The 16,091-nt window shown below is 43.0% G+C and overlaps 1 protein-coding gene across 1 annotated transcript in view; it reads left to right on the forward strand.

Moving 5' to 3' along the window:
* Window positions 1–5,316: 5,316 nt before the first annotated feature.
* LOC144488043 (leucine-rich repeat-containing protein 7-like) overlaps window positions 5,317–16,091 on the forward strand; it is a gene marked incomplete at both ends in the record, with an annotated part of 99,714 nt that continues 88,939 nt past the window's right edge. The window contains 2 exons of the mRNA XM_078206067.1: window positions 5,317–5,517; window positions 12,503–12,614. Coding sequence (XP_078062193.1) covers window positions 5,317–5,517; window positions 12,503–12,614 — 313 coding nt within the window. The remainder of the gene's footprint in view (window positions 5,518–12,502; window positions 12,615–16,091) is intronic.

Consider the following 16,091-nt stretch of genomic DNA (forward strand, 5'->3'; position numbering starts at 1 on the left):
GATGTTGAGAGGTCTGGATAGGGTAGACTCCCAGAGGCTATTTCCAAGGGCTGAAATGGTTGCTACGAGAGGACACAGGTTTAAGGTGCTGGGGGGTAGGTACAGAGGAGATGTCAGGGGTAAGTTTTTCACTCAGAGGGTGGTGGGTGAGTGGAATCGGCTGACGTCGGTGGTGGTGGAGGCAAACTCGTTGGGGTCTTTTAAGAGACTTCTGGATGAGTACATGGGATTTAATGGGATTGAGGGCTATAGATAGGCCTAGAGGTGGGGATGTGATCGGCGCAACTTGTGGGCCGAAGGGCCTGTTTGTGCTGTGGCTTTCTATGTTCTTATACTGCCAATGTTTAATCATAATTCTGAAAACTCTAAACAGATACCTGGAATATGTTTTCATGTTATATGGATGTAATGCTTGCATTGTTACTTACCTATTTTTAAATGCATGTTGATTATAAAACTTCAAACTACAAAAATTAAATTTTCTTAGTTCTTACAGAGTCTCTCAAACAGCTCACTGTGCTTTCAATTTCACAAGAATAGATTTGAGATTTATTTTTCAGTTGAACTTATGATCACTAAGAGTGAATAATCAGGCACGACAATCCTCAGTATCTTGGCAGTAGTAATGTTGCTGTCATTCTGCAGCTGTCCAGCTTGCCACTCATTTGAATCATCACAGCAAGCCAAATGGTAGTTACTGTACCACAAGAGCAATACACAGCATGCATAAAATGAAAGCCATGCTGCCACACAATATATGATAGAGAAGACCTTTACGATGCTCAGACAATGCTTCCACTGTTGGGACTATTCTGGAAGAGCCCTGCAATGCTTGGCAGAATGGGTGTGAAGATTTGCATGCATGCAGCATGTCTTTGCCATAATGAGGGTACAGCCCTAGCCAGCAGTTCAGGAGCTGAGGAGCTGGAAGAGGAATCGTGGAAGCAGTAAAGACAGGCCCTTTCTGTCTGGACTGTTCACAAAGAACTCACCCGAATGTGACAACAATTCCAATTCCCCATTCCCTGACAATCCCACATCTTACCTTCCCACTTTTACAGATCATCACAATATCTGCTGTCATAACGCAAAAGTAAATGCCATCTCAAAATAAACATTTGAAATTCTAATGCTAGTCATGGCCTCAGTGGTGGCCATTCCAATAATGGTCAGCACCTCCTCCAAACTCTTCCCAATTGTCTTGAAGACTGCTAAATGTATACTAAATGATAAAATGTTTCCACTGTGTATGTTTGGTATCATTTGACAGTTCCGTTAGGAATTCTTTTAAAAATTACTTGGTGACTTCTCAAACAAAAATACTTGCATGCAAAATTATGCAGAATTACTTGCATCAATTCTTCCTGCAGAAAAGGTAGCCCTCACAGTGAGAGTCAGATCAGAGATTAGAAGTTACCCAGCTGAAAAGGAAAAAGGAAGCAAATCATGGGAAGCTGAGAATAGCTTTGTACTGGTTCCTGGAGAATAGTATGTCCACTTAAAGGACAGAGTAAAGTTAAAGATTAGAGGGGATTTTTAAAAGTCAAATGGGGGAATGTTTTTGTAGTTTAAAGTAAAATCCCCCGAGTGAATAGGTTTGGACAGTGTTGCTTTTAGTTTGTTTATGCAGTAAGGGTCTTAACATTTGAAATCCTATTGTGTAATCCTTTCAATCAGTCACTGGAAATTCAAATAACTTATTAAAAGTTCAGTCTCTATGGGGATTATGACAATAACCATTGCAGTTCTAGATCAAGATTGGTTGCATTGGCAGTCCATGTATGGTGTTTATCAATTTTTTTAGAATGTGGTCTTTGCATACATTTCTGAGCATTGAAGGCATTACATAGAAACATAGGACGAATGAGCAGGAGTAGGCTATTCAGCCCTTCAAACCTGCTCTGTCATTCAGTAAGATTATGGTTGATCTGGTTGTGGCCTCAACTTCACTTTGCTGCCTGCCCCCACCCAACCCCATCCCAGCCCATCCCATAACCCTTGGCTCCTCTGTCTATCAAAATCAGCCTTAATCATCAACCTACACTGCCTTTTAGGAAAGAGAATTCCCCATACTAATGACCCCTTGGGAGAAAGAATTTCTCTTACTTTTAAACTGTGTCCCAGGGTCTAGTTTCCACCACAAGTAGAACTATCCTCCTGGTACTTATCCTATCAAATCCTCCTCTCAGGATCTTGCATGTTTCAGTAAGATCACCTCTCATTCTTGTAAACGCCAATGAGTAAAGGCCCAAACTGTTCATCCTTTCTTCATAAGTTAAGCTCCTCATTCCAGGAAAGAGTCAACTGAACCTTCTCCGAATTGCTTCTAATTCAATAATATCGTTTTTTTAAATGAGTCCAATATTATATGCCTGATGTGGTGTCACCCAATGCCCTGTAAAACTTCCTAACTTATATATTCCATTCCCCTTGCAATAAATGCCTTCCATTTGTCGTACCTGCATACAAACTTTTGTGATTCATGTAGCAGGACACCCAGATCCTCCTGAACCACAACAGTTCTGCAATCTCCCTCCATTTAAATAGTATGCTGCTTTTCCATTCTTCCTGCCAAAGTGGACAAGTTCCCATTTTTTCATATTATACTTCATTTGCCAAATTTTTGCCCAAACATTAACCTATCTATAGCCCTTTGCAAACACACTACATCCTCCTGACAGCTTACTTTCCTACCTACCTTGGTGTCATTGGCAAATTTAGCTACCATACACTTGATCCCTTCATCCAAATCATTGACATAAATTGTAAATAGTTGAGGTCCCAGCACTGACCCTTTTGGCACTCCACTTGTTACACACAAATTGCCAACCCGGAAAAGACCATTTTTTCCTTACTCTCTCTTTGTTAGCTAACCAATCTTTTATCCATACTAATCTGTTACTCTCCACGCCATGCAATCTTATCTTATGTAGTAACTTTGATATGGCACCTTATCAAATGCCTTTTGGAAATGCAAGAACACCACATCTACAAGTTCCCGTTTATCCACCTCTTTTGTTAATTCTTCAAAAAACAATAATAAATCAGGTAAACACAATTTCCCTTTCAAAAATGCATGTTGGATCTGCCATATCAAGTAATGATTTTCAAAGTATCCTGCTACAACATCCTTGATAATGGATTCTAGCAATTTCCCTATGACAGATATTAGGCTAACCAGCCTATTTCTGTGTTCTGTCTCCCTCCTTTCTTGAATAAAGGTGTTACATTAGCTATTTTCCAATCCATTGGGACTTTCGAGAATCTAAGGAATTTTGGAAGATTATAACCAATGCATTTAGGATGCAGGCCATCTGGTCCTGGGGACTTATCAGCCTTTACATCTGATAGTTTTCCCAGCAACATTTCCCTAATGATGGTGATTGTTTTAAGTTCCTCCCTCCTGTACATCTCTTGATTTTCAAGAATCTTTGGAAAGTTTTGTATGTCTTCTACAGTGAAGACACACACAAAACACTTGTTCAATGCCTCTTCCATTTCCTTAGTATCTATTATCAATTCCTGAGACTCACTGTCTAGAGCAGTTGTCCCCAACCTTTCCTACGCCTCCTGTTGTATCCTCCTTCAAGATAGAGGAAAGTATGTCAGACAGCTTGATGTAATCTGTTTGAGTGATGTGGAAGCTACTGTTGAATAAGCTGCGAGATGTGGTTATGAGCCTTGCAGACAGTACTAATTGCAGCATAAATATAATTTCTGATTCATAGAGATTTTTGGTTGCTGAGTGATGGAGTGAGCAAATTGAGAACAGTTTAAAGTTAGGATATAGTTCTTGAAGATGCATTCAGTGACCTTGACAACATGTGTCAGGCTATTGAACTTCCTCCAGCACTACATCCAGGCCTTCAGAGCTTGATTCTTGGCATTCATGACTGCCTGTTCCCACTGTCTTCTGAGCATGTGCATTGAGAGCTTAGTGGCATCCCGTTGATACCAGAATTATACTTTCCATCTCCTCCAGCAAGGCCTCCATTACAGTTGCTAAAAACCTTGGACCCAATTTCATCCATCGTGTGCCATTCTTCAATATTTCATGATCACTATACAGAACAATACGTGTCCACTTCAAACAGGTACAGGCCAGCTTTAAGAAGCGCAGGGTAGCTTTATCTGGTGCTAACCACTCAAGATACTGGCTTCTGCTCAAGTGTCCAGTGAACCAACAATGTGATTGATGCTGACATGTTTCTGAAATCTTATAAAACAGCAAGGAGCACAAAATTACTGTGTCCTCTGCCTGCATTTGACTCAATGAGCCTTGGTTACTGAGCAATTGAATTTAGCCCCCAAAATGTTTTACTTTGCCCACTGTTTGGATATTGGTGTAATACCAGATTATCTAAACAAACTACTTAAATAACAAATAAAAAAATGAACTGCACTTTTCCAGTTGTTCACTAGGTACATGATCTGCATATTTCCAGAGACCATTAACCGTGTGGACGTTAACACACCATCAATAGCTTTACAGATCAGTAAATGCTCAGGTTCAATCTAATTTTTGATGACTGAGCTGATTCTAGCATGCAGTTGTGAGGAAACATTAGGAGTAATTATCAACATTGATGGGGTGCAAAATGGTTGGTAGCAGATCCATTGTGGACCTAGCTTAATTTTATTTTCTAATAGAGCAGGTGCAAAACAGGCAGCCTATTGCTATTGCCTGTTTTGCACACATTTAGGATGAATTTTCTTCCCAATGATGGGGCACCAGCTTGTGATAACAAGGAAAGTATAGAAGAAGAGTTACAATATGACCCATCGTATTCAACATCAAGCTTTGCTGTGATTTCTTCCCATGGAACAAAGAGACTGCTGAAACTCATTGCACACACTCAAAAATGAAAAACAACTGCTTGAGTAAATTACCAAAGGCATCTATGGAACCAAATCCCCACAGGACTTACCTATTTAAGAACTAGAAGAGGAAAAGTTGAATTGAATACATTGAAATTTGTGTTCCACATATGCAGTAAGAGGTAGGATGGTATTGCCAGCTGTGCAATGAAGATAGTTGACATTCATTGTTGGATTTATAATGCTGTGGTGATCATCTGTTACATTAGGTTGATTGGCCAGGTTAAAAATTGCCCCTTAGAGTCCTGAGATGCGTAGGTTAGAGGGATTAGCAAGTAAATATGTGGGGATAGGGCCTGGGTGGGATTGTGGTCGGTGCAGACTCGATGGGCCGAATGGCCTCCTTCCGCACTGTAGGGTTTCTATGATTCTATGATTATAGAGTAAAGAAATTCAAAGAGATTTACATCTATTTCATATATTTTGTTTGAATTTCAGGTTGAAATAAATCTTAAGCGATATCCTACCCCTTATCCAGAGGATCTGAAAAATATGGTGAAGTCTGTTCAGCATTTGGTAGGAAAGCATAGTCAAGAAGGATCTGATGAAAATTCAACAGGTGCGACGAACTTAGAACATTCTGCAAAAGAAAAATATGAACATAAGTGGCCTGTATCAGCAAAGGAAGTTACACTGGAGGTAACTGATAAAATTGACAAAGTATTTGTATCATCTTAACTTTACCATACAGGCTTTATTGTTGATTTGTCCTTCACATTGTTACCTTTATTGTTAAGTTACTAATTTCAGCGATCATAAGAATGCATGGACTTTATTGGCAAAGGATTGGGATTGGTAGCACCTATTGTCTGGGTTATGCAGGTGCTTTTTGGGGTGAGTCATGCCAGATGTCAGATGCTTACGTAACTGAAGAGATGGTATGACGGGATAGTATAAGATTCCTGGGACATTGGGACCAGTTCTGGGGGAGGTGAGACCAGTACAAACTGGACAGGTTACACCTGGGCAGGACTGGGACTGATGTCCTAGGGGGAGTATTTGCCAGAGTGGTTGGGGAGAGTTTAAACTAAAACAACAGGGGGATGGGAACCTATGCAAGGAGTCAGAGAAGCGAAAATCAAGGACAGGAACAAAATACAGGAAGGGGAATAAGAAAAGTGATGGACAGGGAAATCAAGAGCCAGAATCAAACAGTGCCACAATGTAAGATAGTGGGAATGGGACAAGTAATGTTAAACCAACAAGCCATAGGCTTAAAGGCAAAATATTGCAGATGTTGGAATCTGAAACAAAACAGAAAATGCTGGAGAAACGCAGCAGATCTGACAGCATCTGTGGAGAGAGAATAGAGCCAATGTTTCAAGTCTGGATGACCCTTCATCAGAGCCTTAAGACTTTGTGCGTAATGTGTGGAGTATTTGCAATAAAGTGGATTAATTAATCACGCAAATAGATGTAAACATATATGATATAGTTGGTATTACAGAAACATGGCTGCAGGGTGACCAGGGATAGAACAAAGAACAAAGAACAGTACAGCACAGGAAACAGGCCCTTCGGCCCTCCAAGCCTGTGCCGCTCCTTGGTCCAACTAGACCAATCGTTTGTATCCCTCCATTCCCAGGCTGCTCATGTGACTATCCAGGTAAGTCTTAAACGATGTCAGCGTGCCTGCCTCCACCACCCTACCTGGCAGTGCATTCCAGGCCCCCACCACCCTCTGTGTAAAAAACGTCCCTCTGATATCTGAGTTATACTTCGCCCCTCTCACCTTGAGCCCGTGACCCCTCGTGATCGTCACCTCCGACCTGGGAAAAAGCTTCCCACTGTTCACCCTATCTATACCCTTCATAATCTTGTACACCTCTATTAGATCTCCCCTCATTCTCCGTCTTTCCAAGGAGAACAACCCCAGTCTACCCAATCTCTCCTCATAGCTAAGACCCTCCATACCAGGTAACATCCTGGTAAACCTTCTCTGCACTCTCTCTAACGCCTCCACGTCCTTCTGGTAGTGCGGCGACCAGAACTGGACGCAGTACTACAAATGTGGCCTAACCAGCGTTCTATACAGCTGCATCATCAGACTCCAGCTTTTATACTCTATACCCCATCCTATAAAGGCAAGCATACCATATGCCTTCTTCACCACCTTCTCCACCTGTGTTGCCACCTTCAAGGATTTGTGGACTTGCACACCTAGGTCCCTCTGTGTTTCTATACTCCTGATGACTCTGCCATTTATTGTATAACTCCTCCCTACATTATTTCTTCCAAAATGCATCACTTCGCATTTATCCGGATTAAACTCCATCTGCCACCTCTCCGCCCAATTTTCCAGCCTATCTACATCCTGCTGTATTGCCCGACAATGCTCTTCGCTATCCGCAAGTTCAGCCATCTTCGTGTCATCCGCAAACTTGCTGATTACACCAGTTACACCTTCTTCCAAATCATTTATATATATCACAAATAGCAGAGGTCCCAGTACAGAGCCCTGCGGAACACCACTTGTCACAGACCTCCAGCCGGAAAAAGACCCTTCGACCACTACCCTCTGTCTCCTATGGCCAAGCCAGTTCTCCACCCATCTAGCCACTTCTCCTTGTATCCCATGAGTCTTAACCTTCTTAACCAACCTGCCATGTGGGACTTTGTCAAATGCCTTACTGAAATCCAGATAGACGACATCCACGGCCCTTCCTTCATCAACCGTTTTTGTCACTTCCTCAAAAAACTCCACCAAATTTGTAAGGCACGACCTCCCTCTTACAAAACCATGCTGTCTGTCACTAACGAGATTGTTCCGTTCTAAATGCACATACATCCTGTCTCTAAGAATCCTCTCCAACAACTTCCCTACCACGGACGTCAAGCTCACCGGCCTATAATTTCCTGGGTTATCTCTGCTACCCTTCTTAAACAACGGGACCACATTTGCTATCCTCCAATCCTCAGGGACCTCACCCGTGTCCAAAGAAGCGACAAAGATTTCCATCAGAGGCCCAGCAATTTCATCTCTCGTCTCCCTGAGCAGTCGAGGATAGATGCCATCAGGCCCTGGGGCTTTGTCAGTTTTAATGTTCCCTAAAAAACCTAACACTTCCTCTCTTGTAATGGAAATTTTCTCTAACGGGTCAACACCTCCCTCCGAGACACTCCCGGTTAACTCGCCCCTCTCCTTCGTGAATACCGATGCAAAGTATTCATTTAGGATCTCCCCTATTCCCTTGGGTTCTAAGCATAATTCCCCTCCTTTGTCCCTGAGAGGTCCGATTTTCTCCCTGACAACTCTTTTGTTCCTAACGTATGAATAGAATGCCTTAGGATTCTCCTTAATCCTGCCTGCCAAGAACATCTCATGACCTCTTTTTGCCCTTCTAACTCCCCGTTTGAGTTCTTTCCTACTGTCTCTGTATTCCTCCAGAGCTCCATCTGTTTTCAGTTGCCTGGACTTAACGTACGCCTCCCTTTTCATTTTAATCAGATCCTCAATTTCCCTGGTTATCCACGGCTCTCGAATCCTACCTTTCCTATCTTTCCTTTTTACAGGCACATGCCTATCCTGCAGCCTTATCAATAGTTCCTTAAAAGACTCCCACATGCCAGACGCGGACTTACCCTCGAACATCCTCTCCCAATCAACATCCACCAATTCCTGTCTAATTCGGCTATAGTTAGCCTTCCCCCAATTTAGCACCCTGCCCGTAGGACAGCACTCATCCTTGTCCATTACTATCCTAAAGTTAACAGAGTTGTGGTCACTATTTGCCACATGTTCCCCTACCGAAACTTTGACGACCTGACCGGGCTCATTTCCCAGAACTAGGTCCAGTATAGCCCCCTCTCTAGTCAGGCTATCTACATACTGTTCCAAAGAACCTTCCAGTACGCATTTTACAAATTCCTCCCCGTCCGGACCCCCAGCTCTAAGCATTTTCCAGTCTGTGCCAGAGAAATTAAAGTCCCCCACTACAACAACCCTATTTTTTCTGCACCTATCCAGAATCTCCTGACATATCCTTTCCTCCACTTCCCGTGGGCTGTTGGGTGGTCTGTAGTACACCCCCAGCATAGTGACTGCACCCTTCCTGTTTCTGAGTTCCACCCACAGCGACTCAGTACATGACCCCTCTAAGTTGTCTACCCTCCACCGCGGTAATATGCTCCTTAACTAATATCGCTACTCCCCCACCTTTTTTAGCCCCTCCTCTGTCTCGCCTAAAACACTTATACCCCGGAATATTCAGCTGCCAGTCCTGTCCTTTTAACCAAGTTTCCGTCACCGCAACCACATCCAAATCCCGCATAAGCATTAAGGCCCTAAGTTTGTCTGTTTTACCCGTTACGCTCCTCGCATTGAAGCAGATACACTCCAGACCTCCAGGCTCACTCAGGTCATCCTCCTCCAGAGTGCTCCTCTTCTTAGCTAGCCTTGCCCTGGCCCCCAGCTCAACCCCAGCCTCAGTATTTACTGACCTACTGTTTTGTTCCCCACCCCCCTGCCACACTAGTTTAAATCCTGCCGAAACACTCTAGCAAAACTCCCAGCCAGGATATTTGCTCCCTTCCAGTTGAGGTGTAACCCATCCTTTCTGTACAGTTGCCATCTTGACTTGAAGATTTCCCAGTTATCTATGAATTTAAAACCCTCCCTCTTGCACCAGTTCTTTAGCCACGCGTTCAACTGTAGAATCTCCCTGTTCCGAGCCTCACTTGCACTAGACACCGGGAGCAGTCCAGAGATTGCTACCCTGGAAGTCTTACTTTTTAGCCTAGCACCCAACTCCCTGAATTTCTCTCGTATGACCCCCCTGCTCTTCCTACCTACATCATTTTCACCAATGTGTACAATCACATCCGTTTGACTACCTTCCTTTTTAAATATGCTTCCTACCCTCTCGGAGACATCCAGTACCCCGGCACCAGGGAGGCAGACTACCATCCTGGATTCTCGTTCACTCCCACAGAATCGCCTGTCCGTGCCTCTAACCATTGCGTCCCCCACAACTATCGCTCTCCTAAACCCCTTCTTTTCCTTCCGGACCCCTGAGCCTGTCTCCGTGGAGGCGATCTGGTCCTCGTGGCTTACCCATCTGGTCCTCGTGGCTTACCCATCTGGTCCTCGTGGCTTACCCATGAGCATTGAACATCCAGAGGTATTCAGTATTTAGGAAGGACAGAAAAAAATGAAAAGAGAATGAAGTTGCATTGCTGGTTAAAGAGGAAATTAGTGCGATAGTGAGGAAAAATATTAGCTCCGACGATGTAAAATCTGTATGAATAAAGCTGAGAAACACTAAGGGGCAAAAATGTAAGTGGGGATTGTATTTGGACACCCACGCTGTAGTGTTGATGTTAGGAATGGCATTCAATCGGAAATTAAAGATGCATGTAATAAAGGAACATCCATAATTATGGGCTATTTTAATTTGCATACAGACTGGACAAATCAAATTAGCTATAATAGTGTAGAGGAGGAATTCCTGGAGTGTATACGGGGTAGTTTCCTGGACTAATATGTTGAGGAAGCAACTAGAGAACAGGCCATCCAAGATTAGGTGTTGTCTAATGAGAAAGGAATAATTGGCAATCTAGTGTGAGAGACCCATTGGGGGATGAGCAACCATAATATGATAGAATGTTTCATCAAGGTGGAGAGTGACATAATTGATTCTGAGACAAGGATCCTGAATCTTATGAAAGGAGAATACAATGATATCAGGTGCGATTTGGCTATGATGGATTGGAAAATATTACTTAAAGGGACGATAGTGGATGGACAATGGCAAAGATTCAAAGAGTGCATGAGTGAACTGCAACAATTGGTTATTTTTGTCTGGTGCGGAAGTGAAACAGGAAAGGTGGCCAAACCATGGATTACAAGGGATATTAGGGATAGTATTAGGTCCAAGGAATAGACATACAAATTGGCTAGAAAAGACAACAGACTTGAAGATTGGGAGCCATTTAGAATTCAGCAAAGGCAGACCAAGGGATTGATTAAGAAGGGGAAAATAAAGTACGAGAGTAAGCCCGCGGGGAACATAAAAACTGACTGTAGAAGTTTCTAAGAATATGTGAAGAGAAGAAGATTGGTAAAGACAAATGAAGATCCCTTACAGTCAGAAACAGGGGAACTCATAATGGGGAACAAAGAAATGGCTGACGAACTAAATACTTACTTTGAATCTGTCTTCACAAAGGAGGATACAAATAACATATCAGAAATGTTGGGGTACACAGGGTTTAGTGAGAGGGAGAAACTGAAAGAAATCAATATTAATGAAACGGTTTTGGGGAAATTGATGGGATTGAAGGCCGATAAATCCTAGCGCCTGATAATCTACAACCCAGGAAGTGGCCCAAGAAATAATGGATGCATTGGTGGTCATTTACTAGATTCTATAGATTCTGGAACAGTTCCTACAGATTGGAGGGTAGCTAATGTAACACACTATTTAAGAAGGGAAGTAGAGAGAAAACAGGGAATTATAGACCAGTCAGCCTGACATTGTTAGTGGGGAAAATACTAGAGTCTATTATCAAAGATTTTGTAGCAGGGCACTTGGTAAACAGTAGTAGGAACGGACAGAGTCAGCATGTATTTACGAAAGGGGAATCATGCTTGACAAATCTGTTGGAATCCTTTGAGGATGTAACTAATAGACTTGATGAGGGGGAGCCAGTGGACGTGATTTATTTAGACTTTCAAAAGTCTTTCGACAAAGTCCCACATAAGGGATTAGCTTGTAAAATTAAGGCTCATGAATTGGGGGTTGTATATTGGGATGAATAGAAAACTGGCTGGCAGATAGGAAACAAAGAGTAGGAATAAAGGATCATTTTCCAAATGGCAGGCAGTGACTAGTGGGGTACTGCAGGGATCGGTGCAAGGACCCCAGCTATTCATAATACATAGAAAATAGAAACAGGAGTGACCTATTCAGCCCTACGAGCCTGCTCTGCCATTTATTATGATTATGACTGATTATTAGATTCAATACACTGATCCCGCCTTACCCCCATATTTCTTGATCCCTTTAGCCCCAACAGCTAAATCTAATTCCTTATTGAAATCAAACAACATTTTGGCCTCAGCTACTTTCTGTGGTAGTGAATTCCACAGATTCCACAGTGTGAAGAAATTTCTCCTTACCTCAGCCCTAAAAGGTTTACCTCTTCTACTGAAACTATGACCCTTAGTTCTGAACTCCCCCACAATCGAGAACATCTTTTCTTAATCTACCCTGCCTAATCCTGTTAGAATTTTGTAAGTTTCTTTGAGATCCCCTTCCACTCTTCTAAACACCAATGAATATAATGATAACCAAATATAATCCTAGTCTCTCCCCAAATGACTTTCCTGCCATCCCAGGAATCAATCAGGTAAACCTTTGTTGCACTCCCTCTATTACAGAATATCCTTCCTCAGATAAGGCCACCAAAACTGCACACAATACTCCAGGTGTGCAGAAAGATTGGAAGAAATATGGTGGGAAAAATATATAAAATTTACATGTTATTAAATATGAAGTGCTGGTAGAATGTCACCCTTTTGTCATTGTAATGTCTATGCTTCAGGTGGGATGTAAGTAATCCTTTCTTTGAAATTTTGCCCTTATTTGCTTTCTTGAAAGATCCACTTCTCTCTCTTCTACAGAGATCCTTAGGAGACTCACCAAATGATCTGAGAATGGGAGAACTGCGGCCTACTCTTACTGAAACTCCATTGTTTAAACCCAAAGTTGTCTTGTTGGGTAAAGAGAAGAAAGGTACAGTGTCAACTCAACAGCATACCGGGCTATTGCATTGTATTCCTCAAGGTGGAAAGGGATAGCGGGGGATACAGCGCAATTGTTTTCCCTGGGGGTAGGAAATACCAGTGCTGAATATCCATTGTACAAATTTCTTCTAGGATCAGAATTTGCTGAAATATTTGCCATGGTAATGGTACCTCAATGACGTTCATCATTATTATGGTGCAGAAATCCAGGAAATTATGATGAGTGACTTAGGCCATTACTTTAGGCCATGCCATAATTTCCTGAGGCTTTCGCATTGTTACCAACACAGTTTTAACAGCTCCACCCACCAGCAAAATCAATGGGAACCTTAAATTTGCTGTAGTAATGCGACTTTGATTGCCACTGTGACATGGATTATTATAGAATGACACTGCTGTAATACATTCTAATCAGTTATCTAGCACATTATGGTGTCAATTTGTCTCAGAATTATGGCATTAGTCACTAACGCTGCTACTGCAATAAATTACAGTCCCACATGGGTTCAGTAAAGAACCTGTTATGATCCTGGACTGGCGTCCCATTTTTTAGGACAATCCAGTTAGGGACCAGTAACATTTTGTTTAAAGTAACAAAGTTTAAGATCTCAGGTCCTTACTTAGAGAATAAACCCACAAGATTCCACAATTTTAAATAAGCAAGGTAAACTTTACAAAGTCAGAAAAATTTATAATATTCATTCTGTACTCAAACATTCAAAATTAACATGAGCCTTATGTGAATTAACATGCGAACTGTGGTTAAACATACTACACTACACCATAAATGGCAGATATGACCAGGACAGATCCCACAGATTTATCAGCAAACCACCCGGACATCCAGGGTATCCTCTTTGACTTACACAATCTCGTTAAACTATCTCCCCACACAGCCCCCCCCCCGCCACCCCCCCCCCCCCCCTCACCCCACCCCGAGGGAGTTCAAGTCTCCACTTTCAAAGATCTAGTTTCTGCATTCCCTCAAAGTCTCCTCACCTCTCACGGTTTCAATCTCATCTCTTAAGTCCACATTTGTTTGGGTTCCAGACTCTGCATTCCAGCACCAGCTCACAGCAACAACTTCAGCTATTCGGCCACACCAAGCATACTACCACTGTTCCAAAGGGATATCTTTGCCCCATCAGGTCACAGCACAGAATCACCAATCTTTTGCTTTCTTTTCAGCTTTCTGAGGCTTCTTCCAAATCCTCACCACTTGCAGCCTATCAAGCGCAGCACTTTTACTGCTTGGAGCCTTTCTCTTTGCTCCCTCCCTAGTAGTTCCTCTCCTTAATTGTTCCTACCTGTGGTCTTCTCCTGGTGGTTTATTCCCTGCTGGTCCTTTTCCCTGGCTTTTTCTGAACTCCAGTCTCCTAGTTGCATCAAATTATAAATGGCGCCCCAGGACTTTTTCTTGGCCTTAATCCTCTCCAGCATGGAACCAGCGACCTTCCACTGCCTTCTCAGCAGCTCAGGAGTTTTCCTGAGCCTAACTGCCTGGAGACTGTTAACCATATGACCTATGCTGTCTGGAGCCATTTCTCCCAGTCATGTGGGGTTTCATAAATCCCATCTCTCAGCTGCAGGGAACCAGCAAAAGGCTCCCAGGGCTTCTTCTGGGCCCCAACTGCACAGAGCTAGCAACTGGCTCCCAGACCCTCACTCAGCCCCCATCCATCTGCTGAGGGCTAATAGCAGCACTTTAACTGCATTGAACTTCTTTCCCTGCTTCTCCCTTTCAAATTGACCAAAACTGATTTACCCTTGAACTCCTCTTCACTGACTCTTAGAATCATAGAACCATAGAAAATTACAGCTCAGAAACAGGCCTTTTGGCCCTTCTTGTCTGTGCCGAACCATTTTTTTCCTAGTCCCACTGACCTGCACTTGGACCATATCCCTCCACACCCCTCTCATCCATGAACCCTTTCTTTTTCTTAAATGTTAAAAGTGACCCCGCATTTACCACTTTATCCGGCAGCTCATTCCACACTCCCACCACTCTCTGCGTGAAGAAACCCCCCCTAATATTCCCTTTAAACTTTTCTCCTTTCACCCTTAACCCATGCCCTCTGGTTTTTTTCTCCCCTAGCCTCAGCGGAAAAAGCCTGCTTTCATTCACTCTATCTATACCCATCAAAATCTTATACACCTCTATCAAATCTCCCCTCAATCTTCTACGCTCCAGGGAATAAAGTCCCAACCTATTCAATCTCTCTCTGTAACTCAGCTTCTCAAGTCCCGGCAACATCCTTGTGAACCTTCTCTGCACTCTTTCAACCTTATTTACATCCTTCCTGTAACTAGGTGACCAAAACTGTACACAATACTCCAAATTCGGCCTCACCAATGCCTTATATAACCTTACCATAACACTCCAACTTTTATACTCGATACTCTGATTTATAAAGGCCAATGTACCAAAGGCACTCTTTACGACCCTATCCACCTGTGACGTCACTTTTAGGGAATTCTGTACCTGTATTCCCAGATCCCTCTGTTCAACTGCACTCTTCAGAGTCCTACCATTTACCCTGTATGTTCTACTTTGGTTTGTCCTTCCAATGTGCAATATCTCACACTTGTCTGCGTTAAATTCCATTTGCCATCTTTCAGCCCATTTTTCTAGTTGGTCCAAATCCCTCTGCAAGCTTTGAAAACCTTCCTCACTGTCCACTACACCTCCAATCTTTGTATCATCAGCAAACTTGCTGATCCAATTTACCACATTATCATCCAGATCATTGATATAGATGACAAACAACTAAGGACCCATCACCGATCCCTGCGGCACACCACTAGTCACAGGCCTCCACTCAGAGAAGCAATCCTCCACAACCACTCTCTGGCTTCCTCCATTGAGCCAGTGTCTAATCCAATTTACTACCTCCCCATGTATACCTAGCGACTGAACCTTCCTAACTAACCGCCCATGAGGGACCTTGTCAAAGGCCTTGCTGAAATCCAGGTAGACAACATCCACCGCCTTCCCTTCATCCACTTTCCTGGTAACCTCCTCGAAAAACTCTAATAGATTGGTCAAACATGACCTACCACGCACAAAGCCATGTTGACTCTTCCTAATAAGTCCCTGTCTATCCAAATATTTGTAGATCCTATCCCTTATCACACCTTCCAATAACTTGCCCACCACCGACGTCAAACTTACTGGCCTATAATTTCCCGGATTTCTTTTGGAACCTTTTTTAAACAACAGAACAACATGAGCCACCCTCCAATCATCCGGCACCTCCCCCGTGAATACTGACATTTTAAATATGTCTGCCAGGGCCCCTGCAAGTTCAACACTAGCTTCCCTCAAGGTCCGTGGGAATACCCTGTCCAGTCCTGGGGATTTATCCACTCTGATTTGCCTCAAGACAGCGAGCACCTCCTCCCCTTTAATCTGTAAAGGTTCCATGACCTCCCTACCTGTTTGCCCTATTTCCGTAGACTCCATGCC

The sequence above is a fragment of the Mustelus asterias genome, unplaced genomic scaffold, assembly GCF_964213995.1.
Source record: "Mustelus asterias unplaced genomic scaffold, sMusAst1.hap1.1 HAP1_SCAFFOLD_1234, whole genome shotgun sequence".
Classification (NCBI taxonomy): Eukaryota; Metazoa; Chordata; class Chondrichthyes; order Carcharhiniformes; family Triakidae; genus Mustelus; species Mustelus asterias.